The 25,215-nt window shown below is 43.2% G+C and overlaps 3 protein-coding genes across 4 annotated transcripts; 2 read left to right on the top strand and 1 right to left on the bottom strand.

The window, feature by feature from the left end:
* Window positions 1-411: 411 nt before the first annotated feature.
* arrdc3a (arrestin domain containing 3a) lies at window positions 412-5,953 on the bottom strand. 2 transcript variants are annotated; one of them, XM_080498956.1, is made up of 8 exons: window positions 5,433-5,953; window positions 3,495-3,576; window positions 3,251-3,398; window positions 2,797-2,899; window positions 2,368-2,624; window positions 1,618-1,774; window positions 1,365-1,507; window positions 412-1,266 (listed from the first exon to the last, which is right to left on the bottom strand). In XM_080498956.1, the coding sequence occupies exons 1-8, from the start codon at window positions 5,710-5,712 to the stop codon at window positions 1,198-1,200; spliced, it is 1,239 nt and encodes a 412-aa protein (XP_080355082.1). In that variant the 5' UTR covers window positions 5,713-5,953; the 3' UTR covers window positions 412-1,197. The 2 variants fall into 2 exon arrangements, with proteins under 2 accessions (XP_080355082.1, XP_080355083.1); XM_080498957.1 differs by having other exon boundaries at window positions 3,495-3,647; window positions 5,433-5,574.
* Window positions 5,954-7,641: 1,688 nt separating this feature from the next.
* On the top strand, window positions 7,642-10,953 carry arsk (arylsulfatase family, member K). The gene is made up of 8 exons (XM_080499876.1): window positions 7,642-7,826; window positions 7,978-8,107; window positions 8,202-8,361; window positions 8,489-8,771; window positions 8,861-9,032; window positions 9,182-9,406; window positions 9,590-9,799; window positions 9,898-10,953. Exons 1-8 carry the CDS (start codon window positions 7,725-7,727, stop codon window positions 10,185-10,187), a joined length of 1,572 nt encoding a protein of 523 aa, XP_080356002.1. The 5' UTR covers window positions 7,642-7,724; the 3' UTR covers window positions 10,188-10,953.
* Window positions 10,954-11,681: 728 nt separating this feature from the next.
* Window positions 11,682-25,157, top strand: skic3 (SKI3 subunit of superkiller complex). Its single transcript, XM_080499504.1, has 41 exons — window positions 11,682-11,710; window positions 12,135-12,235; window positions 12,315-12,458; window positions 12,602-12,693; window positions 12,782-12,857; window positions 12,936-13,082; window positions 13,171-13,269; window positions 13,373-13,481; window positions 13,597-13,737; window positions 13,880-13,978; window positions 14,142-14,266; window positions 14,443-14,529; window positions 14,640-14,743; window positions 14,862-14,988; window positions 15,753-15,932; window positions 16,072-16,196; window positions 16,301-16,551; window positions 16,643-16,745; window positions 16,860-17,042; window positions 17,177-17,312; window positions 17,400-17,478; window positions 17,669-17,730; window positions 17,821-17,877; window positions 17,992-18,060; window positions 18,320-18,394; window positions 18,740-18,881; window positions 18,992-19,085; window positions 19,183-19,254; window positions 19,782-19,906; window positions 20,014-20,137; window positions 20,228-20,452; window positions 20,820-20,892; window positions 20,979-21,032; window positions 21,177-21,288; window positions 21,497-21,625; window positions 21,706-21,830; window positions 21,909-22,073; window positions 22,519-22,671; window positions 23,320-23,450; window positions 24,548-24,677; window positions 24,820-25,157. Exons 2-41 carry the CDS (start codon window positions 12,146-12,148, stop codon window positions 24,898-24,900), a joined length of 4,695 nt encoding a protein of 1,564 aa, XP_080355630.1. The 5' UTR covers window positions 11,682-11,710; window positions 12,135-12,145; the 3' UTR covers window positions 24,901-25,157.
* The last annotated feature ends 58 nt before the right edge of the window (window positions 25,158-25,215 follow it).

Raw genomic sequence — 25,215 nt, 5'->3', positions numbered from 1 at the left:
AAACACACTTTTCTTCTCCGCTACTAAATCAGTGGCAAATACAGGTCTGCAGCCCTTCTAGTCCAAATCCAGTGCCACCTTGAAACTGAAAAAGGCTTTAAAAAATTTAAAATTAAAGAAGAAGCTATTTATTCTGTGTCTGGAGCTAAATACAAAAGTAACAAAACTAAACTGAAGAGGGGAAAGCCACACGTGGATCCAAGCTTACGAGGCAACATCTTGCAGGTGGAGAAAGTGTGCTGCAGTTGTTGTAAAAGTCCAGTCTAGTTGTTGTTATTAGTCACTGCTGACACATCATAACGAGAAAATGAAAGTTCTTTTAAACAAATTCAGTGCATTGTTCTTGTACTTTTCAGTCTTTTTTTTTTCTGTCGCCCCCCACCCGCCCCCCCCAAAAAAAACAACAACAAAATGGAAAAAGAATAATCCTGGTCTCACTGTTACTCAACATTATGCAGATAATAGTGTCAAAAGATAAGCTTGCAGTCTGAAACCAAAACATTTGAGATTCTTGAAAGTTCTCATTAAACAGAGCCACACAACTCAAGTAAAGAACATAATGTGCAAAACAAAATCCCAAATGAGGCAGGAGGACCTAGTCTTTGCTCTGTTGTCGACTGCTGCAGCTGAAAAGCTTTCATTCATACAGACTACGGTGGTTAGAACATTACTGGTGTTACTCTTCTCATCCCGTTTTCTCAAAGTGATTCTGCCAAAGTCAGGGCATGACTCGCCCTGCCCTTTATTTGTGAGGAGCCGTGTCCCTATGTGCCACAAGTAGAGAATAATCCAGGTTGAAGAGTTGAAGCTTGGCAGGCTGAGCCTTGGCGAGTATTTCCTCGACATCGCAATCACCGGGGCTCTCGCTACTAGAGGCGTTGTTTTCTCACAGGCTGAATACGTGTCCATCTGCACATATCCCGCCCTCGGCAGACTGACACGGGAAGGAAGTGACACCCCAAACTAGTGACTCCTGTTCCTTTCACTGAGGGAAGGCAGGAACAGATTTGTCCAATCCAACTCAGCCGTGCTAAAGTTTTTATTGGTTGGATATTTTCTTTTTCCTCTTGATGTCGCCAGCATTGTGTGAAATGCCGTCATCCGAGGAAAAAAAAAAAAGGTAATCAGAGCCGAGCCTTGCAAGCAGGTTTCTTTGAGTTACCCCCCAAGACAGACGGGGGAGGTTCAGGAATACCCTCAGCGTGATGGACAGGCGTCGAGCCTGCGCTCCTCGGTACAGCCGGCGTGATCCGGGTTAGGATCAATCTGGAGTGACAAGGAGAAGAGGGTATTATTTATAGAAACAAAGAGCTAATGTCTTTGATGGATAAAACAAATGCTTTGCTCCGTCATCTGATGCTCACCTCGGAGTACAGAGGAGGGGGCTGGAAACGGAACTCATGAATATAGGCAAAAAGGGGTCCATCCAGCTCCTCGCGTGCTGCTGGGACTTCCAGGCTGCTCCGCCTTTGCTCTTCGGTCACAATTTCTGCATAGCTTGGGGGAGCTGCAAAGGACAATTTAACAGCTTTTGAGCAATCTCAAGAACAATGAAGCCTTTTACTGATTCAAAAACATGAATATGTTTTATCATCACGACCTTGAGATTCAACCTACCTTCAGGTCTCTCGGGCAGCCCCATGCCTAGCCAGCTCATGCTGCACTGGCTGCTGACGCTAGAGGTACGGGAGCCAAATGGGTGGAGGGGAATGGTTCCGATGACGAGAGGCAGGTTTAGGGACAGGTTTATAGCCCCGGGTATGTCCACGTATACCTGTGTACAGACCCAAAGAGAGCACAACAGTTTAGAATGAGCAAGTCGTTCAAAAGGGAGCTGTAACTGCAAATGTAATGCCATAAGGAGTGCAAATGGAAGACTTTACATTTGCCAATTCAGCATAAAATCAGTCTTTTTTTTTTTTTTTTTATTAATCTTGGATAGAACCACACTATCCAGAACTGTATGGGTGAGACAGCAGTTTGACAATATGTGGGTCACCGACTAGAGGTCAGTCGCTTACGCAAAGTAGAGCCCTCGCCTGATGTCTGTCTGTTCGCAGGGTAAAGAGGCTATAAGCACTCTCAAGGCAGGTGTTGCCGCAGATATTCTGAGCTAATGCTCTTAGCAGCATGTGGAGATAACACCTGGTGCAATCCAAGGCCCAGATTTGGCAATGTGAGCTGAGTCAGCCCAGTGCTTTACCAGGAGATATATCAGCTTACCAGGAAAATATTGATTCTGTGCTGAATGATATGGATAAGGACAATTTTTGGATTTCTGTGCCAGTGAATTCTAGACAAAGAATGTAATCTATAGGTTCAGAAAGGGTGCTCGAGTGTTAAGAAATACAGTAAGAGTGTCCTCACCATGAGCGAATACTCCACTCTGATAATGCTGCAGTCCAGGATGGAAGGTGAGACAGGCGGGATCTTCAGCATTTTGCCGCTCCAGGTCTCCGTCTTGCCCGAGGACAGAGACTCTCCCCGCAGGTTGGCCACCAGTTGCTTGACCTCTTTCATCTTCCCTTTGGCATAGAAGGTCTGAGTCTGGTAGATGGCTGCCTTTGGCACCACCATGCGGGACGAGCAGTTCTCGATCTCAGCAAAGATCTGGATCGACTCTCCTGCAGGACACAGAGCACAAAAGAGACTTTAGGTTAAGATGGTAGTGATCATCTTTTTTAAATTTGTGGTGTAATTACTAATCAATGCAGGAACTTGCAGCACGAGTTAAATCTATTGAGTTGTCCAGTTAATAGATTACTGCCAAGGAAATCAACGATTCTCTTTTCTTACCTGGGGTGTATCCCTTCCTTTCGATTTTGGCACTTAGGGAAATAGGACCTGAGGTGCAGAACCAACAACAAAGTGTTTTGTCTTTTGTGCCGGCCTGTGGTGACTGAAAAGAAAGAAAAAAAACAACATTAAGATTAATACTCTCTATTTTGAGAAATATGAAAGGGTAGGTTGACAATCAGGCACAGGTTGCTGCATTGTTGTCAATTGTTAATATTTGATCATTTGTTCCATTTCATTACCATTTAAATCATAATATATAATTTAGAGCCACCTTTAACAGACACATAAACTTAGCATGGTAGATTGAAATTGCAAATTCGGCCCAGAGTTGCCCCATAGTTAGGAAAATTGTGTCTCAGTGACTCGTACGAATATTTGATTTAATTCTCAAAACAGCTCAGCCTTCTAAAAATGCTTACTATAAGCGACGGGACGCTTCATTACAACCTACCAGCAATAATGGAGTGTTGATATCAATGTGCTCAAAGACTGTAAATTCCTTCTTGGTCTTCATAGGCAGGAGCCATGGCCTGTGGAGCTCTGCCTTCACCCAATAGCGCACACTGCCATGCTTCCCTTCAAAAGAGGTAGCCAGAGGTCTGCACAGAAAACGAAGAGGAACGGAAGTCACATTAGCTGCCAAGAAAAGATGACAGCGCTTATCTCCGTTTTGAGGGTGGTGCTGGGGCCCTTACGTCTGTGGAAGCTCGAGGCTGAATGCATACTCATGTCTTCCTGAATGGATAGTGGTGAGTCCTTCTTCGGAGTTATCATCGTCTGAAAAACAAGGAGGACAATATTCCAAACACGTGTATACCATACCTGGATAAAATGTTCTACGAAGGCATCTGAAAGTCATACCAAAAAACACAGGGTGGGGGAGACAAAAGAGAATAAACACATTTTACTATCACTTACGTCTGTTTTTAGTTATGTATTGAGAAATGAAAAGCAAGTTGATCTTTCAAAAAGGAATCGGAGGCTGATTATTGGAAGATGCCATAAACCGAACTGCAAGAGACAAAGAACTCCATCTCTTTGGTGTCATTTGGGTAAATAAGAGGAAAATAAATTGTCAAATCCACGAAGAACCAGTTGGATCCAGGATGTTACTACAGAATTTAACAAAGAATCAAAAGTATGTTTTTGTTCCATGTTTTTTTTTATACAGGAGGAAAAAAGGGGGGCTGTTCCCACGTGCGGAGACTGCACGAAAGACTGTGCAAATATGTTTTAATATGCAACATAAAGAGTGCATTTATAGGAGCCGGGTATGCTTGTGCCAGCTCAGCACTCCCTCCCCCTTTACAGCAGTAGCAGCAGCAGCCGCTGTGTGGTAAACAAGTGCGGAGCTGTCAGTCAAACGGCAGACTCCAGCAGGAGGAGACCGGCCTAAACCGGTGCGAGCAGCTTCACACAGCCGAGCTGCTGCTCATTACGCATTCACTGAGCGACTCCCCCCGCCTCCGTCTCTCCACTACCACATGATCCTGCACCTACGATCAGCTGCAGCCTCTCTCTACTGCTTCACCCGCACCAAATGATACCAAGAAAACGGGTGCATTTCATTGCAAGATTTTTTTTTATTAATATAAATCAAAACGCATTCAATGCAAAACCCCACCCTGCTCTTTTTGCAATGGTGACATCAATTTAACAGCACAAGGTATGGACTGTTTTCCTGCAACAATTTACAAAAACACAAGCTCCACGATCGTGCAGACAGCAGTCAGCTGATCAAACATATATGCAGCCAATTTAGCCTATTCAAGCTCGGTCAGTCGCATAATATAATACATCATAATGTGCATCAACGCACTCGAATGCATTTTTTTAATACATCTCCTAAATACTAGTTGCATTGACTGTGATTGCAATGCGTCAAAACAAAGCTGACGACAATACGTGTGAATGCTACATTACATCAGCCAGCAAAAAAAAACACATATTGCACGTCAAAGTTCTCAAAAGAAAATATGGCCACGAAACGTCTCGCAGCTGCAGCATTTTATGAGAACGCATCTATAAATCGAGCTGCGGGCGGTTTAATTCCGCTCTCTTCGGGCAGTTCCTTTCTCATTAAAAAAGTTGCAGGATTTTCTGTCACTTTGCAAAACGGTGATGTCATTGGCCACACATGAGCACCTCAGCCAATAGGGTTGCAGGCCCGCGCCTGGCCCCGCCCACTTCTGGTCCAGTTTTCTGAACAGGATTGAACCGCTTTGAACAATAGGTGGAAACTTGAGAAAAGCTACAAAGAAATATCCTAAATTATGCGGTTTTGCCACCAAATCACCCAACAAAGATGCGAACAGGTCGCGGGAAGTCGCCGTCCTGCCGTGCGGGGTCTCGAAAACGATTTTAATTCGCATTTTGCACGTGAAAAACAAGGAGATGCCCGAGCAGCTGTCATTCATTGACACCTTGACACAAACCAAAGGATGCAGCCAGTGTCACAAAACCAATACCATCATCAAAGTTATCCAACTTATATACACAGCTATTATCTGTTTTTATCATCACCTGCGACAGCATTTTTTTTTTTTTATCAAATGAACCACATCCCCTCAACCAGAGAGCATCTCACTCATACACACAAAAAAAGTTATCCTACAATAAAAACACCATCTTACCTCTCTCATGCCCAATCAAGATGTCTTTGTGATTCAGGTATTCCACTTCGTCCGTGTAGTTTTGTGTGTAGGCAGTGTTGGATCCTGCGTTCCTCGACTCAGTCCAGCGAACTTTTGCAAATCCCTTGGCGTGGATTTTGAGAGATTTGACTCGGATCTCCCCCGTCACCTCGATGACCACCCTCCCTGAGACGCAGTCCCCGCTGGAGAACACGGGGACATTGCTGTCATTCAGACAGTCGAAGCTTACTGTGAAGCTCTTCACCTTTCCTAGCACCATGGTGGAAAGAGACAAGCTACAGAGAGCTTCAAATGTAAAAAAAAAAAAAAAAAGCAAGTCTATGAATCAAAATTTTAAAAAAAGATGTAGGTTTTTTTTTTCGAGACACTGATCAGTATCTCTGCCCTGCTAAAAAGCAGGAGGCACGATCAGTGGTTTCTCTGCGAGCAGTTCATTGAGATGCGTGGAGGCTGAATAACAGCAATGGATGCTGTTATCGTCCGCCCGTCTGCGAGCTGGTCTCCAGTCAAAGACAAGGAAACCCCCGGAGCTCGGCTCACTTTAAGCGACAGGCTGGGTGAAAAACAACCTTCCGCGCATGCGCAAGAGGCTCCGCTGCCCCCTCCTTCCGCCTCTTGGAACAAGGCAGTGTGTGCGTGTGTGCGTGTGTGTGTGTGTGTGTGTGTGTGTGTGTGTCACACAGCCAGATAACAAGTACGGTCAAACAGCTGAAAGACGCACACAAAGAAATGTTCACCACTCTGCATAAAGTGCAACAGGTAGTGTGATGCTTTTTTTGCGATACATTAATTTATCTCTCCCCCACCCCCAAAAAAGGTGTAATCTTTACTGATTTCCAAACTTCAATAATAACACGACTTAACTAAATAACAATAGAGAAGCCATCCTTCTATCATAGCTTATTATAAGTGAAGACATGAGCCATCCTTGGACTATCGCAGGACCACCAAAGACACTGACACACACATTTGCAATTCACACCAACTAGCCAATTCCTAACCTTCATAGCACGAGGATGCTGCGATCACACATCATCTCAGTATTATTATTATTATCTTTTTATAACTGTGTGCACATTCGCCCGTGATTCCACTCACTCACACTGCTGCATACGTCGAGCACAAGCACAATCAAGATTAACAGTAATGGATGCATTGTGCAGGACAACTGCTGCACAGGCCCTGCAGACTATCTCAATGCATTGTGAGTCCATCATGTAACGAGGAGAAGGACGCAAGGGACGCTTCTTATAGATTCATGTATCACGGATCGTGTTTTGCAGTGAGATTAAAATGATCCGTGCATATATGGGGGTTGCTCTCATTGTGCTTGAACTCCCAGTTTACAGGGAAAAACAACAACCCTTGCAGCTCAAAACGCCACCATGTGGCCACCAGTGCTTGTGTCTGAGCTGCAGTGTCACCTGTTGAATATCACCAGGATTTATGGAGTGCTTCAGCAAACAGCTGATTACCAACAACACAACGTGGGTTGTAAATTCATGCCATTCATTTAACATTTGATTACCGTGAAATCGGTCAAGAACATTTGACAATGAATTTAAAGATGACATTTATTAATTGTAGATCGTATGAATCATGTTCACGGACATGAGAATTTAGAGTTTATGAATTAATTCAGGTTTTTAATGAAATATCACTTTTGTTTGCACACCTTATTGGGAGCATTTTCATTACTGTTACTGTTATTTAAGAAAATGAAACGGTTCCTGTACCATACTATCTGACTTTTATTAAATTTAGAAATGTAAAGTTTCTCACACGTATGCATTCTCTTTTTGCAGACTTTTACATCACAACACATCAACATATTGCAGTATTACTCGCGACAGTATCAGTTGAACACGTCTATCCGGTGCATGTATATTTAATACTTGGATAAATGCTGCCCTCTAGTGACTCTACTTTGTCATTATATGTTTAAAAAAAACAGGCGTTTCTGTCGGTTTTTCTTCTCAGATTAATATTAAAACGATTATTCGGTGTAAATGAGGTATACTAAAAACATCCGTTGATTTGTTTTCTTTCATTTCCTAACTTAAATAATGATTTAAATGATGCCAAACGGTTGTATTAATTTGAAAGCGTAACCCAGGATGTGAATGACGAATCAACCTCGTCACAAAAAAAAAAAAAAAAAAAAAAACTCTTTTGGGAATGAGGAAGTTTGTAGTATCTGCTCTGACGGACGACAATCTCTCTCGATCTTACTGACATTTCACCCGCAGGAGCTGAACAGTTAATGATACCATGTTAGTGTTGATTTTACTTTTGCTTTACCAACACAGTGGTGGAAGCATTTGCCAGAATGTTAGTAGACCAAACATTGTGATGGTGATGAGTGATGCATTTGTAAGTATGATTTTAATTGCTTGATAACCTGTATTCGAGGGACGTAACCTTGAACAGAGAGGCTTTACTGGGAAACGTGTTTCCTTCTTTTCTTGGCCATGGAGTTCAGCTGCGTTTACACCTATGTGTTCTTCATGTATTGTCTCCTGAGGATGGCCGATTGACATTTGAACCTGGCAGCAAAGTTGTTCACCTTCCATACATAAACTATGTCCGGCAGTTGGGCTCAACCTTCCTCAACGCTTACACCAACTCACCCATCTGCTGCCCTTCAAGAGCAGGCAAGTGACAGCAACTTGGCTTCAGATCAAATCTGAGCCAGGAAGAAGGATTTCACGAACTTTGCATTTAACGTGTGCAATCTGAATTCTTAAGCAATGTGGAGCGGCCGGTTTGTTCACCTCACTCAGTCGTGGAATAACTACAAGTGCCTGGATGCAAATGCAACCACGTGGATGGATTTGCTGGAGAGGAATGGATATCTCACCAAGATGATGGGGAAGTTGGATTACACCTCAGGCGATCACTCCGTCAGGTAGGCGAGTGTGATCTACTTTTTTCCTGTTCATCGAACGACTTTTATACTCAAAACAGACGGTGTGAACATATATATTTTTAGATGTTCATTACACGTTTCTTCTGCTTGTGTGCATTTTCCGCAGTAACCGAGTCGAGGCATGGACCCGAGACGTCCAGTTCCTCCTTCGCCAAGAAGGCCGGCCTGTCGCTGAACTTGTTGGAAACATGTCAACAGTGCGGGTCATGCAGAAAGACTGGGAAACTACAGACAAGGCCACACAGTGGATCCAGCAGACTGCTGCTTCCTCACATCAGCCTTTTGCTCTTTATCTCGGTCTCAATCTGCCTCACACTTACAAAACGGAGTCTCTGGGGCCCACGGCGGGAGGATCCACCTTCCGTACCTCACCATATTGGCTCAAAAAGGCACGCTTCATTCGCTGGCCTCATTCTTGCTAAGTTCAAGTCTATTTGGTCCCCGAGAAATCCCTCAGCCACATTTTCCATGCACACAGGTGTCGTCTGAGCTCATCTCTGTTCCAAAATGGCTGCCTATGGCCGCGATGCACCCCGTCGACTACTACTCCACTTTCACCAAAAACTGCAGTGGTGATTTTACTGTGGAGGAAGTGAAAAACATCCGGGCCTTCTATTACGCAATGTGTGCTGAAGCAGATGCCATGCTGGGTGAGCTGACTGCAATACTAAACTACCGTCCCATCCGTTAACGGAGTCTGAGACTATCAGAAACGATGTTGTCTTTACTGTTGTCATATCTACCAGATGGGGAAAAGAAAAAAAAAAAGCATCCCGATGCGCCCTCTGTCTCTCTACAGGTCAGGTGATTTCAGCGCTGAGACAGACCGGCTTGGTAAACAATACAGTTGTGATCTTCACGTCGGACCACGGAGAGTTGGCCATGGAGCACCGGCAGTTTTATAAGATGTCAATGTTTGAAGGCAGCTCCCATGTGCCTCTGCTGGTCATGGGTCCTGGGCTGATGTCTGGCCTGCAAGTCGACCAGCTCGTGTCTTTGGTCGATGTCTATCCCACTGTCCTTGGTAAAGGCAACAGAAAAAGGGAAGAGGGGGAAGAAAAAAAAGCTTTTAAGGATTAGAAATTCAACTTCATGTTGTTCAAAAATATCATGATTTTTTGAATATGTTGTTGAAGTTGAAACAGCTGTTTGTAAAAGCAAGGGGGTTGACACAGTCATAATTCGTTTTTCTCTTTTGCCTTTGCAGAAATCGCTGATATTCCACCTGTTGGTAATCTGAGTGGCCATTCCCTCCTCCCTTTGGTGACCACATCCTTTGGTAAGAAGCCCCATCCAGACTGGGTGTTGAGTGAATATCATGGCTGCAATGTCAACGTCTCCACATACATGCTGAGAAGTGGCCAGTGGAAATACATCACCTATGCAGATGGCCTGAGTGTCCCCCCACAACTCTTTGGTGAGTCTTCTGCTTCAGACACTTAATTGTATTCTCAACAAAAAAAGAAAAGAACACACATATTACTGCTTTAGCTTTTTGTCCCTTCTCTCTTTCAGATGTCGCAGTGGATAAGGATGAGCTTCACAATGTGGCTCGTAAATTCCCTGACGTGCTGGAACATCTTGACAAGTTGTTGCTTAGCATTGTGGACTATCCAGAAGTCTCCACAGCTGTCCATGTCTACAATAAAAAAGCATTTGTTGAGTGGCGGGAGCGTCTGGAGGGAAACTACAGCCAGGTCATAGCTAATCTCAGGTGGCACATCGACTGGCAAAAGGATGTTTTGGCCAATGAGAGAGCTGTCGATGAGTGGCTTTATGGATCATTCTGGGAGTTCCACACGTAAAGATATTGTCAGATAATAGCTATCCTTTGTTTTTTAAGTACATTGAGCTGGAATACATTTTTTAATATATGCAGTGGGATATTTTGAAACGAAAGTGGAATGCTTTAATAATTCTAAGGATGGATCTACTTCATAGGCCATTAACCAGTTTCAGCAGAAACCACATCAATCCACCTATAGTTTCATTACACTGACTGCCTGAACTCTAATGGGTTGGTTTTCATATTTAAATGAATGTCTTTAATAGAAGGATTGGGCTGGACCCAGAATATGTACAGAATGTTTTATAGAAGATCAGAGAAGTGACCCGGGATCTTTTAGGTTTGGTCACACAGGAATGACCTGCTTGAGAAAATCAGACCCGTTTTATTTTTGAACACTTTAAAATCTCTTTGGATCCTCTTCATTTCTTTACATGTCCAGAGCTTCCATTTGTTTAACTATCAGAAATGGTGATTTTTTTTTTCTGCATGGATATTTGGCTCATAATTATTTTTATAATTGCTCTGTCCATTTTGATAGAGTTAAATATCATTTAATAGCACTACTTTACAGAACCAATTTAGCATTGTTGTTCAGACTGTGTGGGAAACAAAGCATTTCCCTGTTTGGTTAAGATGAAGAAATGAGTAGCCAATTATTTTTCTTTTTTAATATTTGAATAGTCATTACACTGATTTGTCCCTGCAGAAATGAAACTACAACATAATTCATAATGTGTTTCGTGCAACAGTTTATCTTGTCAGCTTACAAAAAATAAATACATCTTTATGATTTTAAATGTGATGTTTCTATGTGTGCTTCTTTACAGTTGCTCTTTTTTCATCCTTTCGGTTATTGTTTTTTTAGTGTACAGCTTCTATTACAGTTTAATACAAACAGTACAAAGAGCAACAATTATGAATTAAATAAAAAAAACAAAGGAAGAAAATGTTACATCTCATCTTTGGGAGTTTGATTTTACATAAATACATTCATTAAAGTGCAGGTTTTTACTGTTTTAATCACACTTAGTTTGTCAGAATGTTTAACTGAAAAACATATATTTAAACTTTTACGAAAAGCGATTATACATGGTTTCTTTTCATAGTATTTTGAAATCATGAATGTAATGCCCTGACATCAGGAATAAAAGATTTATCAGGGGGAAAGAATTATTTTAACAGTAATCAAATAGTTAAAATAACACTTTCCCTCACAAAATCCTGCAGTCTAAATATGAATGAAATCACACAATCTCTACCAAAACAATACACTTTACATTAATATCTTTCTTAACTATGTGTTTTATATACGTTTTAGCAGAACAGACTTCATAGATAAGTATGAAACGTATTTGCTTTTAGCTACTTATCCACAAATCTAATCCAATATGAACAGACACTATGGAAACGTATGGGTCTGTCTCTTTTGGCGTAAATTTTTATTATTTTTTTTAATCTTATTTTGAAACGTGGTTGTGTGACGTTAGTATAATTTCCGGGTTACGCTGGAAGCCTCTGCAGGACTTAACAACGTAAACAGTGGGTGTTCCAACTTTTATGCACTTTATCAACACCTAAAACTATCGCGCTTAACTGAATCAAATGAATTAACTGTGGGAGAAATAGAAGTGAACATTCGAGAACAGCTTTCATTCTTAAAGTTTCGTTTCCGGAACATTGACAGGCTAACAGCTACTGCTAACACTCAGCTAATGCTAAGTTGAACGAATCTACGAAAAGTTAAAAAAAATAGTAATTATTTAAGGTGCGAAGTCAATTAGAGTCAATGCTTTATTCACACTTGTCCACAGGAGGATGTTATGAGGAGCTCGTGTTGTGTGTTGACAGCTGTCAGGCTGCTGGGATGATAGGAGTGTTTTGTAATGTCTCTCTCTCTCTCTCTCTCTCTCTCTCTCTCTCTCGCTCTCTCTCTCTCTCTCTCTCTCGCTCTCTCTCTCTCCAGAGAACGACAAGATGTCGAGTAAAGAAGTGAAAGCCGCACTGAAAAGTGCCAGAGAATCAATTAAAAACAAAGAGTTCAAAGAGGCTCTCAAACACTGCAAGGTATCATTACGATTACAAGGAACGCATCCAAACGTCAAGACCGTTCTTCTGTGACATGCTTTCCTCCCTCTGCTTTTAGAGTGTTTTGAAAGTTGAGAAGAACAACTATAATGCCTGGGTATTTATTGGCCTGGCAGCCAGTGAGCTTGACCAACCAGACCAGGCACAAACAGCCTACAAGAAGGCGGTGGAGCTGGAGCCTGAACAGCTGCTGGCCTGGCAGGTTAGATATGAAGCTTAATGGTTGATCTGTCTTACTGTTTACTCCTTGGATGTCTTAATGGTTGCAGTTAATCAACTCATACTGACCACATGACTTCAAATGAGAACAATTGTACACTACTAATATGTTTCCTCTCTTTCTAGGGTTTAGCAAATCTTTATGAAAAGACTGATCAGTGGGATTTCAAAGTTGAACTGCCTAATATCTATCAGAAACTTATTGAGCTGTATGCAAGGTAAGCCATGAAATTGATTTTAGAGACTTCTCTTGAAGTTGATTTGAAAAAAATATCGCTCATATCGTTCCATATTTTTCCTTCACAGCTCTGATAAAAACAAGTGTTACGAGCTGATCAAAAAGCTGTCAGACATGTATGAGTCTGACAAAGAGTTTTTGAAGGTAAGTAGTTATAAACACACATTACTATATTCTTAAAACATTTTACCCACACATTGTGACTTATGCATATATGTACAGTTGGTAAAGGTTTGGCTCCAGCACGTCCAGCTGAAGGAGGAAGAACCTGTGGACAAGAAAGAGTTGGTGCAGCTCTTGGATAAGATGACCCAGCTCCTCACTGTCTGCCTTGAAGACGATGAGCTGGACGGTGAAACTCAGCAACATGTAAAACTCCCTAATTTAAAAAAAAATCTAGGTGGTGTTGTTACTCCACCTAAATCTGTGACACATCCAGTTTGTTTGTGGTCATCAGCTCATCACCGTCTTCGAGAAGGCCATTGCTCTCATGGATCCTGTACCAGGAGAAGACCACAGGAAGGTCTCCACAGACTATATTAAATGCCTTTCTACAGTAAGTGCGTCCTTTCATATTTAGACTCCTCCATCACATTAAATACAAAATTGATTATAGTTTTTGAAGCATTTGACATTTGTGTATATATTCTCACTTGCAGCTTCCACAAGAGGAAGCCAAAATGAAGGAGGCGTGCCACTCTATGATGTCTCTCTACCCCAACCAAAGTTATCCTGTCGAAGTGCTTTGTTGTCATTACCTTAAAACGGGTATGATTGTGTTTTCATTCTCATAAGACTGCAAGCCGAAGTCCAAGGGGAATCTGTGACCTGTCAATCAAAATCGGTGTATTGTCGATAGCACTTGAAACATTTCTATTTGCAGGCAACGTGATGGAGGATGCAGTGAACTGTTTCTCCAAGCTGCTGCATCTGGCCCCGAACAACGGACTCGGTCGCTTAGGTTTGGGTACAAAAGCACTACAAGAGAGGAGGTATGCAGACGCTATTAAGGACCTCGAAGAAGGTTAGTTTCACAACAGCAAATCATGGAGTCTGCATCTTTGTGTGTATTGTTCTTGAATGCTTTGTACTGGCATACATTCTGACGTGACCTTCTCTCTAATTGACATTAGTTTTGACAAATCTTCTGCGTTCTGTTTAACCAGGGCTAAAAAAAACGAGCTCAAGCACCGGATGGTACAGTTTGGCTGAAGCTCAGTTTAAAACACACAAATACTCCCGTAGTGCAGCATCCTGCTCCCAAGGTATGTGCAAGTAGATATGATCTGAAAGAGTATCCTCAGATTTGAACAAACATTCACTAGTAGTAAATTACACTTAAATAAACTTGGGTCTCATAACTCCTGAGTTTACACCTCTTTAGCATCAGAAACATAACTAACTTCACTGTGTGTCTAACTGTGTTAGGTTTGAATTGTTGTGATTCTGGAGACAAAGAGCTGAGGGTTAAACTGATGAAGCTGAGGTTAGAAGCTTCTGTGAGATGTGAAGGAGAGACGGCTGCAGACCAGGCTCTGGAAATGTTTTCACAGGTAGCGTACCTGGTCCTTAAGGTTTTTGTACAGAGTGCATCCTGAAACTTCTTTTTTTTTTTTTAATGTATAACTGTGTTTTAACATAAAAATCGCCAGTCACAAGTATTAACACTGGGTTAGCCTGTGCATGAGGCACTAAACAAATGTCAAATCTACATGTTCTTTCCATTTAGATTCCAGAAGCTGAAAAAGACCCCGGCCTATTGGCTCTTAAAGGACGTGCATACATCATTAAAGGACAGATTGACGAAGCACTCAAGGTTCAAATTCTTTTTTTCTTTTTTTTTTCTTCTCTCAAATAGTTTCTGCCGATGACACTATCAGAATTATTTGAAGATGTGAAAGATAAAATTATGAACATTTCCAATAGGTGTCTTCAGAGTTGGTGGCCTCAAACCCAAACTTGGCTCAGGGGCTGGCTCTGGAAGGGCTGGCACACTCGGCAAGTGGTCAGCAGCAGCTGGCAGAGCAGAGGTGAACACTGTCGATATTTACTCTGGATATATACCGTCATTTACCGTTACGTCCTTAAACTGTCACACAACGTTATCCACGTGTATTAAAGCACAGCTTCTTTTCCATTTTTGTGTAGTTTCCTGAAGGCTGCCAGCCAGAGCCCCGACTGCGCCGAATACTTCCTCTTGCTCGGACTGCTCTACTGGGAAATGGGGGAAGAGAGCCGTAAAGACCGCAGCAAAGTTCACACTCACCTGCTCAAGGTGAGAGCAGTTTCATTAGAGGGCCAAACATTTCTTTGGCCGAGTTGTTGAAATAGCTGAAGGACCCACTGTCTCGTGTAAACTCTCAGTCGTCCACGGCACGGTGAATCCAGTTCTCACATGAAGGCAATCAGACATGATAAAACTCTTTTTTTTTTTTTTCCCATTCTCGTTCAAATGTTTTCACCTGTTCTCAATCATCTCTGAGAGCATTGTAAAAATCACTTGCACATGTATTTGAACTTGGATTTAAACCTTTGTTTTGCTCACACATTGATTAAACTACTCAGATGAAAGATAATATATTTGCAGAGAAAAAGGAATATTGGAAATATTCACACTTGACAGGTTTGTTGCTTTAGTGTGAAAAATTGGTGGAAATGTGAATCATGCAATTGAAGAAGTGTGTGTTGTGCACAGAACAAGACAAAGTCGGATTGGAAAGCAGGTCTCGAAATACATCAACTCTGATGGCAGTTTGAGTGATGTTTGGCCTTATCGTGCGCCAGAGAATTTATGACAGTTCAGGATGTTATGTATTTTCAAAGCAGCTCAGCTGGTTAAAAACAAGCATTTTGTTTCTTTAAGTTCAGCGTACATGGTTTGAGTTTGGTTCAAGTTATATCTTCTGTTCCAGCACTAAAAAATGCATTTGGGAAAGCAGAGTAAAGACTCGAGTTCAGACTTGGATCTTTTTTTCTCATAACTTTGGTCCAGATCAAGGAACACTGCTCTAACTTGAAAGCTTCATTTGTCGATTTCAGGCTGCCAAGTTAGATCCGCACCTCGGCCGTGTTTTCCGCTACCTGGGACATTACTACCGAGAGGTGGCCAAAGATTATGCCCGTGCCCAGGGCTGCTATAAGAAGGCCTTTTTGTTGGATAATGACGATGTTGAGTCTGGAGCTGCCTCGGTGGATCTCAGTATGGCGCAGGGAGATATGGTGAGTAGCTTCAGTCGTTCAAAAGTCATCATTTTAAAATATACAGTACTTGAGTTCTCTAACGAGTGGCAGTCTGGTGTCTTGACTCTCCCCTGCTTTCTTTTCCCGCTCTTTTATTTCATTCCTCGAAATGCCCCAGGACACTGCCTTAGCAATACTCCAGTCTGTGATAGAGAAAGCCACGCCAGGCTCAGCTAAATGGGCCTGGATGAGACAAGGTCTTTACTACCTCAAGGTCGGGGAACATCAGAAGGCCGTCGCTGAGTAAGAGCTTTGAAATTATTTTATTTGTCACTTTTTTCCCTGGGTGTTTTCAGTGTTTACATAGAGTGTTTGAGCTTCATTGATTATGTGATTGATGCCCACAGTCTGCAGGCGGCGCTGAGAGCTGATCCAGAGGACTGGGTGTGCTGGGAGTGTTTAGGCGAGGCCTACCTGAATCGCCGGAGCTTCACAGCAGCTCTGAAGGCTTTTGGAAAGGCCCATCAGCTTCAACCCGGCTCCATCTATAGCGTCTACCAGGCTGCTGCCATCAAACAGACGCTGGGCAAGTTCAAAGAGGCGGCCGCAGAGTACACGCTGATCACAGCACAACAGGACTACGTTCCTGCCCTCAAAGGTAAGCATTCGCTTCAGTGTTGCCACTTAGTTTGTCATGAGATGAACTGTTTTATTGCCCCTAAATCTCCTGTGTGTGGCTATTTATTCAGGGCTTGGAGAGTGTCAGTTGTCCTTAGCAAAGATTTTAATGGAAGACTGCAGAGATGGCGGAGCAATTGACCTCATTCAGCAGGCCATACAGAATCTGTTCAGGTAATGTGTCGGCATTTACTCAACTTGCGAACCTTCATAGGAACTATTATTTCTGTGAGTCATTTCAGCCACTGCAACATCTTCAGGTAAATATCACATTTATGCTTCATCCAGAGCTGCACAGCTGAGGCCAGACTTGTCTTGTTTGTGGAAGCTTCTGGGAGACGCTTGCACTGCGGTGCGCATCGTATCTGCAAACAGAGCCCAGGTTCTAGTGCCCGCCTCGCTGGCTGGTTTAGACCCAAACACACAGAATCACAGGCTGAACCGGGCCCAGACGCTCAGAGTTGGTGAGAGGTATGACTACCATCAGCATTATTCATTGCTATTCTGCCACATTTTCATGAATACCACATGGTTAAAATTGCAGTATTTAATTCATACAGTTACAGCACATTTTTGAACAGTGGATGCTTGTTTTCCTGCCACAGCTGCTACGCTCGTGCTTTAAAGCTCATGCCTCAAGTCTCCAGCCTTTGGTATGACCTGGGACTCAACTATTACCATCAGGCGTCCGGTGAACCAAAGCTTGCAGAGGAAGACCAGAGCTTGGAGAAAGCCGAGCAGGTCAACTTAAAAGAATCCTATTCAACAGTTCCATATATTTATTTCTTCTCAGAAATTGTCTTTTGAAATGTTTTTCTTTCCTCTCAGTGCTTAAAAAAGGCTATCATGATGGACAGTGGGAGCCACAGCTACTGGAATGCCCTGGGAGTGATTTCCATGAGCAAGGGTAAAACTGAGGCATTATTACTAAATTAACCATTCTTCAATAGTTCTTTATCAAACTAATGCTCACAGAGTAATAACTTTAGAATAATATATTTGTTGTTATGAGTATGTAATGAACTTTATTTTCGCACAGTTAATTTACACAATAACTTAACTATGGACTGTTTTTGTGACTTGTTCTGTGGTACTAGGTCTTGAGAACTACGCTCTGGCTCAACATTGCTTCATCAAGTCCATACAAGTTGAGCCAAATGTATGTACATGCACCCTACATTTAGTGATGTTCATAATATAGTTCAGTGTTTTGTTTTTCTTATGTGTCTTTCTCATTGCTCTGTTCCAGAATGTTGTGGCTTGGACGAACCTTGGTACCCTGTATTTGAAGAAGGGCAACATAGAGGTGCGTGTGTGTGTATATGTGTGCGTGCGTGACCTGTCTACTCATGAAATGTTTGTCTTTGTATCATTGGTGAATGATAATTTCATCACTAAGGTGTTGCAACAATTGTTTTAGCTTTCACACCAGGCCTTCAAGATTGCTCAGTCCTTGGAGCCGCTTTATGTCAACTGCTGGATCGGACAGGTAGGCTTCTTTATCACAGCCCATTTACAGCACTATGGGATGTTGATATATTCACAAAAGTCACAAGATAGAAAAAAAAAACAACAAGAAAAGTTGATATTTTTCGGTAAATTATTACATTTGGTAAAAAATCTGAGCATAAGGTCCCGAAAAGAGTTTTGCATAGTTAGTTAGCTCTCTTGGAAAACTGTGTGAGTCTCGCCACATCTTTGTCTTTATCTGCCTTAATTACAGTTGTATTCTTCTGTCTTCTTGCCAGGCGCTGATAGCTGAGAGTGTGGGAAGCTACGACACCATGGATCTCTTCAGGCACACCACCGAGCTCAGCACACATGTATGTTGCTCCGCCAAATCACTGTTGTAATACCTGCTCATTAGCTGGATAATTACACTTTGCTTCACCTTTCCCTGCCACACTCCTGAATATTCATGCCCTAAGCCATTATGTTGGGCTTGTAATAGATTATAAATACCACCGTGCAGCATGTCACGCATGGTTTACTAGGGGGGGGGACTGTTGCAAAATACATTCGAAGCCTTATTGGATGCCCGCCTGGTATTTTTACTTAGTGGATAAGTGGCCCTCTAATCCACACCTGCCTCCAAGTTATACACTTGTTTTGTTGTATTACACTGTTTTTCTTCAAATTTTTGTTGAAATGTCGTCTCTCTCTGTCAGACGGAAGGAGTGAAAGGTTATGCCTACTGGGTTTGTTCCACTCTGCTGGATGAGACCAACAGACACTCTGAGCTGTACCGCTACAACATTGTGCAGATGAACGCCATGTCAGCCGCTCAGGTGGCGCTGAGCAAGTACACAGGTACAGCAGCTGTTTGTGCACTAGTGTGCACACAGCAATCACACATGCCTTTGTATTCCATTTGGGTCGTGGGTAGATGAGGTATGAAGTTTCTCTTGTCTCCCACTCAGAGAGGATCCAGTCTGACGCTGATGCCTTCATCATGCTGGGCTTTCTGAATGAGCACTTGCAGTTGAAGAGGCAGGCTTTGCAGGCCTACCAACGGTACCTGTCTGAACTATGCTGACCGGGCCAACTGGCTGATTAATTCAGGTTTTACCTATTCAGATCACAACGTTCTCAATATTGTTTCCTTCTTCAGAGCGGTTGAGCTGCTTCACTCCTCTTCAGAAGAGATGGCCTTTGCTCTGGGCTGTCATGGTCGTGCTCTGTGGTAAGCAGCAGTTTTTTTTTATGATGCACTTGGACTGTTGTTAAAAATACCTACCACACACAGCAGATATTATTCTTTAACCCTTTATAGAGGGCTTCAGTGTGCCAGATTTTAAGCCTCAGGTTCTATTTATTATATTACCATTATCCTTAAAGGTTTTTGTTCTTAGGAAATGGGGTGGATGATTTGTTTTGGGCTTATCTTTAATTTTTTGACTTCCTAAAGTTAGACAAAATTCTAGCCTATAATGAAATCAGTGTCCGAACTCACAATTTTATGTTTCAGAGACTATCCCCCCAAAAAAATGTTTTATCCTCATTTGTCCTCAATATAATAAATTCCATGTATCATATTCTGTACTGTACTTTTTCTCAGTTAGAATATGAAAATAAACTTTCTGGGTCTCCTTCTATCGTGTGAAAGCGTGGTTGTCAACCCCCATTACAAGGCATTATTGTCACAAATCTCTCAGGCACCAGTTGAGTATTACTGCAATATATGTTTAAATGTTCCACTGTTTCTTGCAGCACTTCGGGCCAATGGGATGAGGCCATTCAGGTTTATAATTCAACTCCCCTGCAGGAGGTTTGTGATCTGGTCGGGTTGGCTCTGGCCTACTGCAGGGCCGGACTCTACGCAGAAAGCAGCAGTGGTAAGGACTGTGAAAGCGACTGACACCAGAGAAAGTGTGTTTGTATGCCAAGCTAACTGAATATACTGGTGTGTGTGTGTGTGTGCGTGCGTGTGTTTGTATTGTAGCCTATGAGCGTGCCTTAGCCGTGGCCTACAGTGAGAAGCAAAAGGCTTACATACTGACAGCTCTGGCCCTGCTGCAGCACCGGCAGGGAAACCTGGACTCGGCCAAGACGCTTCTGTTCAAATGGTGAGCCACTGTGCCAGAAACAAACCCCACATGTATTGTCTGTACATGCAAGTTTTTAATTTTATCTGTCTGATTTCTCTCTGTCCACAGCTCCCTGTTAAAGGAGCCGATTCCCGAGTCTCTGCTGTGTTTATGTGCTCTGGGCTTGGTCCACGGCGACACTACATTGGCCGCTGCTGCCATGACTGAGTTACTGAAGCAGGATTCAGCCTCCAGGAGCGTTGTGGAGCACCGGTGTCTGCTCACCTGCACCTTGCTGGCCCTGCAGGGGAACTACAGTGCGGTGCAAAGAGAGGCTTCCCGAGCTGTACACAGGTCCACTGCATGCTTTAATTCCTCTATGTGACCCCACTTGACTTCAACAAGGCAAATTTGGATTGATTGAAGGGTTGAAAAAAAATTGCTCATGATGCCCAAATCTGGCAACGTATGCAAAACCACACATTTCATTCAAATTTCACTGACATCTACATATATATATCACCGACGGCTATATTGTGCGGCACTGCAGTTTGGTTCCATAGCGGAAAGACACAGTGCAGACAAACAAATAGCTTGATGAGATTATTCTCGGTAATGCTGAAATATGGAAAAAGCATGTCAGTGTTTTGGACAATATAGCTTCAAATCATTTTTCATACGTTTGCTAATGTCTTATATCTCTGTGGTATTTACTGTATAGCAACCCTGGAAACCCATCTCTGTGGGCCCTTCTGTCCAGAGTGGTACCAAGATACTACCCCAGAAAGGCAAAAGTAAGTCTGCACATACATGAATACAAACATTTTCTACACGTCACATCAAGAATTTTGCTGATTGGTTTTTATGCTGTTTATTACAGGGTGGTGCAGTTGCTGGACATGTTGCCTGCCTGTCCAGTATGACTCAGGGAAAGGTAAAACAGCTTAATTTGTTTTGTTGTCCTAACTGAATCCCGTAATTCTCATTATATTGTAAATTGTGGGTATACCCACAGCTGAAGCGGCTGGAACGGCTATCTGTTTACGTCAGTATGTGCTGCTCTTCTGTGTGCCTGCAGAGGGCGTTGCTGTACAGTGGTGTGAACCAGCTGGCTAGTGGGAGACACTCTGGAGAGGACAAGCGCAAGAATGCACTGAAAACTATGCAGAGGGCTGTGCTGCTCTGTCCTGGTAGATATACACGGCACGAACACAAGGCTCATCCCCACTATCTATGAAATGCACCACTCCTACTTCTCTGCATTTGAAATGTACATAGTAGTTAGCCTGTAGAATGGAAACTTCCTTTCACTAACATATTCTTGAAATATTTGTATAGAACTCCAATCTGGGAATCATTGTATTTCACTCAACACCTCCCTCTACTCTCTACGTTCAGACGATCCAGCAACATGGGCCGGATTAATGGCCGCCTGCCACACTGAAAACACCTCCTGCTATCTCTCTGGTTCTGCTCCTCGCAGACGAGGCCTGAATCAGATCCTGATGGCCGTGGTCTCTGAGAAAGGTTCATTCACTCGTGTGGGTTCGCTGTTTTGTGTGTGTTTGCGTTTGAGCCTGTCGCTAACACCTGCCTCTCGTTTCCAGTGCACTCCGTCGATGAGCTAGAGCGCCCCCTCGCCCAAACCCTGGAAGGCTGGGTGTTACAACAGGCCGTGTCTGGTCTCATGCTGGAGGGACATTTGGAACAGGCAGAAGCTCTCTGCACGCAGGTGGCTATTATCAAAACAAGCACGCATTGCGAGTACCACAGAAACACATGATAATATCCTGTGTCCTGTTCGTCCCAGGTGTTGAACGTGTCCCCTGAGCACCCTGCAGTGATGCTGTCACTCAGACAGGTGCAGTGTCGGCGCCTCCTTATGGATGAAGGCAGCGCCGCCCTGCCAGACTCTGTGCTGGAGCAGCTCAACAACGCCGTGATGATGAACCCCACCAACCTGGGAGCGTGGCATGTGAGTGGACACGACAGCGCTTCTCTTTAAATCTCAAGCTCTTCTCGTCAGTGATGAATTTCATTGTGACTGTTGGATGGTCACTGCAATGTCGGTGGTCTTTAACTCATCTGATCCAATAATAACAGCTTGCGATGTAACACTGATTCGATTTGCAAAACTCACAAATGTTATTCACAAACACTGGCAACAGATCACATGTTTAACGTTGCACATTTAACCATTTCATGGAAAAAAAATACATACTTCAAATACAATGGCAACTGTGGACAGTCCAGTAAGGTTTAGTTATTTTATATCCAAACCAATTTGAATATAGAGTGTGCTTCATTTTACTAGATAGATTGCTGGTGTTTGCTTGGCTTCTCATATTTTCCTCTCTTCTCTCCCGCCCCTCCCCACCTCCTCGTCATGTTTGGGTGTCCGCTTGCTCTCCTCCTCCCAGTGGCTGGCGGAGGTGTATCGCAGCCAGGGCCTGTTGGTTCAGGCAGTCATGGCCTACAGACAGAGTCTGCAGCTGGCCTCACAGCTCGGTGTGCACAGCTGCCAGGTTGCCAGCTTGCTCAGGCTCGCACTGTTGGCCCTGGGACCATGTATGGTGAGCACCTGCATGTCCACCAAAAGCACAAATATATGTCATTTTGAAGTGAAGGAAATCCAGTGAAACAACGACAATGAAATATTTAGAGATGGGATATTAGAAACAACAGACCCATGAACAGGAAGTCAGGATTTCAATGTTATATTATATGATATGTTATTAAAATGCCTCTTGGTAATAAATATAATACCATTGCAAAGTCATCCCACAGATGCAGCACAAAGTAACAAAAACGAAATCCAAGAAGCGTCGTTACAACAATAACACACATTTATTAAATTTTTCTGTGTAGTTTATAAAAATCAGTATTTTCTAAAATGTGCATTTTAGCTACATTATACGGCACACAAACAAAGCCAGAGGCGGCTTCTGTCTGCTGTCAAGTGAGCGGATGCTCAGTGGAGGAGATGACAACAGATGAGTGAATGACCAGCTGCAGCTCAAGTGCCAAGGACAAGTGGAAACACAAACACAAAAAGAAGCCATCTTTGTGATTGTACTGCCATATACTGTATATGTTTGTAGTCTCCACTTCACAGGGCAGAGAATCGTACATTTGCCCACATGATGGACAGGTGTCTCGCCTGGTCTGCAAACAAAACATTTGAACATTTAATCTGGATCCGATGTGATGTGCCTCTTCAGGCCGGCGTTCCCGGAAACGACTGGACCAGCCTGGTGCAAGAGGCTACCACCGAGGTTGTGAAGCTGGGCTCGTCTCCCATGGCTCTCCTTTTCCAGGCTCTGCTCCAGTACGTGACCAAGATGGCTGCAAGGTCAGTGCCTGATGCATACCGATACACATGCTGTGGGCCGCTCCACAAAGATATGCAATATATTTTATCCTTTTGACCTGAGTAATTTATCATCTTTAGTACTTCAGTAAATCTTAAAGGTATACAGGAGGATTTTCCCGAATTTTAGGAAAGAACCGCCCTCTCCACCTTTTGAAAAAAATGCGCATGCGCAACGCTGTACCTGCTCCCGAGACGGAACGCCTACTAAAACGCGTGCGAGAGACATGCACGAGCCCAGTTCTCCTCGTGCACGCTCTGTTTACAAGTCACAAGTCGGCATCGCTCACATAAGCTCACTTTACAACAAGATTTGCACCAGAGGGGGTGAAACTGTGTAAAAATGTCCGAGAATAATGCGTCGGGTCGGCCACCGGCATGATGAGAACCGTGTGGAGTGAGCTGCGCGCAGGGACGAGCTCGTACGACGGGCTTACGTCATATATCACCAGAATGATTGACAATTGGGAGGACCAGTTATTTTGATGATCCACCCGGAAGAAGAAAATCCTCTATTATACCTTTAACACTCATAAATGTAATGTTTATCCATCACTCTGTCTTTCCAGTATATTGTTTTGTTTAGTTTTTTTGGCAATGCAAAGCAATTTGCAAACCAAACTTTTCCCCTACTTGACACAAAAAGCTTTCTGCCACTGCTTCATTGGCCGGCCAGGAAGCTGAGTTTAGAGTGCTGAAATCATCAAAAAGTTGAGAGGGCCAATCGTGACCGGGCTGCTTTTCTTCAGAAGTGCTGCAGAAACAAATCTCTGCCATCCATAATCGCTACATCATGCCAGAGAGGGACTTTATTTCATGACATGGGTTCATAACTGCTGACAGAAGCAGAGAAAACAGTCATGCGGACGCACAGCGATTGGGTCAATTCCCACAAAAATGCTTTTGATATTAAACGGGACAAATGCAGTGTGTCCTGCCCTCGACCATAGTAAAGTGGGATTTGGCTCCAGCGACCCTGCACAGGATTAAGCGATACAGAAGATGGACGTATGAACATGAGAGACAGTTAAAACCTGCCACGGCACAATGTTTCAGATGTTTGTCTGTCTCTCCTGCAGGGAAACGAGACGCCTGCTGGAGAAGCTGGCCTACGCTCCCTCTCCAGACTTCCCGGCCACAGTGGTGCAGGTAGCCAGCTGGTATCTGCTCAGACACTTGCACGCCAAAAACGACGAGGAACTCTTGAATGTGAGCGCACACTTGTCTCTTCCCACATGGGGACACGATTGTCGTGACAGTTAAAGAGTCAAACTAGCACAAGTCGTAAACGTGCTTGAACAGTAACATATTTCTTCATCCTTTTTTCTTTTTTTCTTTTTTATGTTTGCAGGTGCTTTTGCAACGTGCCAAAATGAATGGGGATCAAAGACTGCTGGAGTTTCATTCACTACTGGCTTCATCTTCTGCATGAAACTAGATGCATCTCTCACTATGCATCCACTGCCGCCTTATTAAATATACATGAACAGGAAAAAAACACAGTAATTCCTTCATCTTTTCAGGGTCCCGTGATAAACATGAAATACCATCAGACATGAAATTATCGGCCAGGTGTCCTCAGCATGGCTTTATTAGTGTAATAGTTCATCGCAGTTTGATTTTTACATCATACAGTCATAAATGAATGAGTCATGTCCACATTCACACGCAATAAAGTCTTTTCCTCAGCATGTGAAAATTGTCTCAGTTGTTGTAAAGCTGATCGGTGATACGAGTAACGCACTTC

Source organism: Blennius ocellaris (genome assembly GCF_963422515.1).
Source record: "Blennius ocellaris genome assembly, chromosome: 7".
NCBI lineage: Eukaryota > Metazoa > Chordata > Actinopteri > Blenniiformes > Blenniidae > Blennius > Blennius ocellaris.
The sequence above is the reverse complement of the archived record's forward strand: the minus strand, read 5'-3'. Positions and strand labels throughout refer to the sequence as shown.

Excerpts from the sequence above, each read along its gene's own strand:
- skic3 (XM_080499504.1), top strand. The coding sequence starts at position 12,146 with ATGTCGAGTAAAGAAGTGAAAGCCGCACTGAAAAGTGCCAGAGAATCA. Across the intron at positions 14,530-14,639 it reads AGATTGACGAAGCACTCAAG|GTGTCTTCAGAGTTGGTGGC; the intron begins GTTCAAATTCTT and ends CATTTCCAATAG. Across the intron at positions 15,933-16,071 it reads GTATGGCGCAGGGAGATATG|GACACTGCCTTAGCAATACT; the intron begins GTGAGTAGCTTC and ends GAAATGCCCCAG.
- arsk (XM_080499876.1), top strand. The coding sequence starts at position 7,725 with ATGTTAGTGTTGATTTTACTTTTGCTTTACCAACACAGTGGTGGAAGC. Across the intron at positions 8,108-8,201 it reads CTGCTGCCCTTCAAGAGCAG|CAATGTGGAGCGGCCGGTTT; the intron begins GCAAGTGACAGC and ends TGAATTCTTAAG. Across the intron at positions 9,800-9,897 it reads TGTCCCCCCACAACTCTTTG|ATGTCGCAGTGGATAAGGAT; the intron begins GTGAGTCTTCTG and ends TCTCTCTTTCAG.
- arrdc3a (XM_080498956.1), bottom strand. The coding sequence starts at position 5,712 with ATGGTGCTAGGAAAGGTGAAGAGCTTCACAGTAAGCTTCGACTGTCTG. Across the intron at positions 3,399-3,494 it reads AGCCTCGAGCTTCCACAGAC|ACCTCTGGCTACCTCTTTTG; the intron begins GTAAGGGCCCCA and ends TTTTCTGTGCAG. Across the intron at positions 1,508-1,617 it reads GCTGCCCGAGAGACCTGAAG|CTCCCCCAAGCTATGCAGAA; the intron begins GTAGGTTGAATC and ends TGTCCTTTGCAG.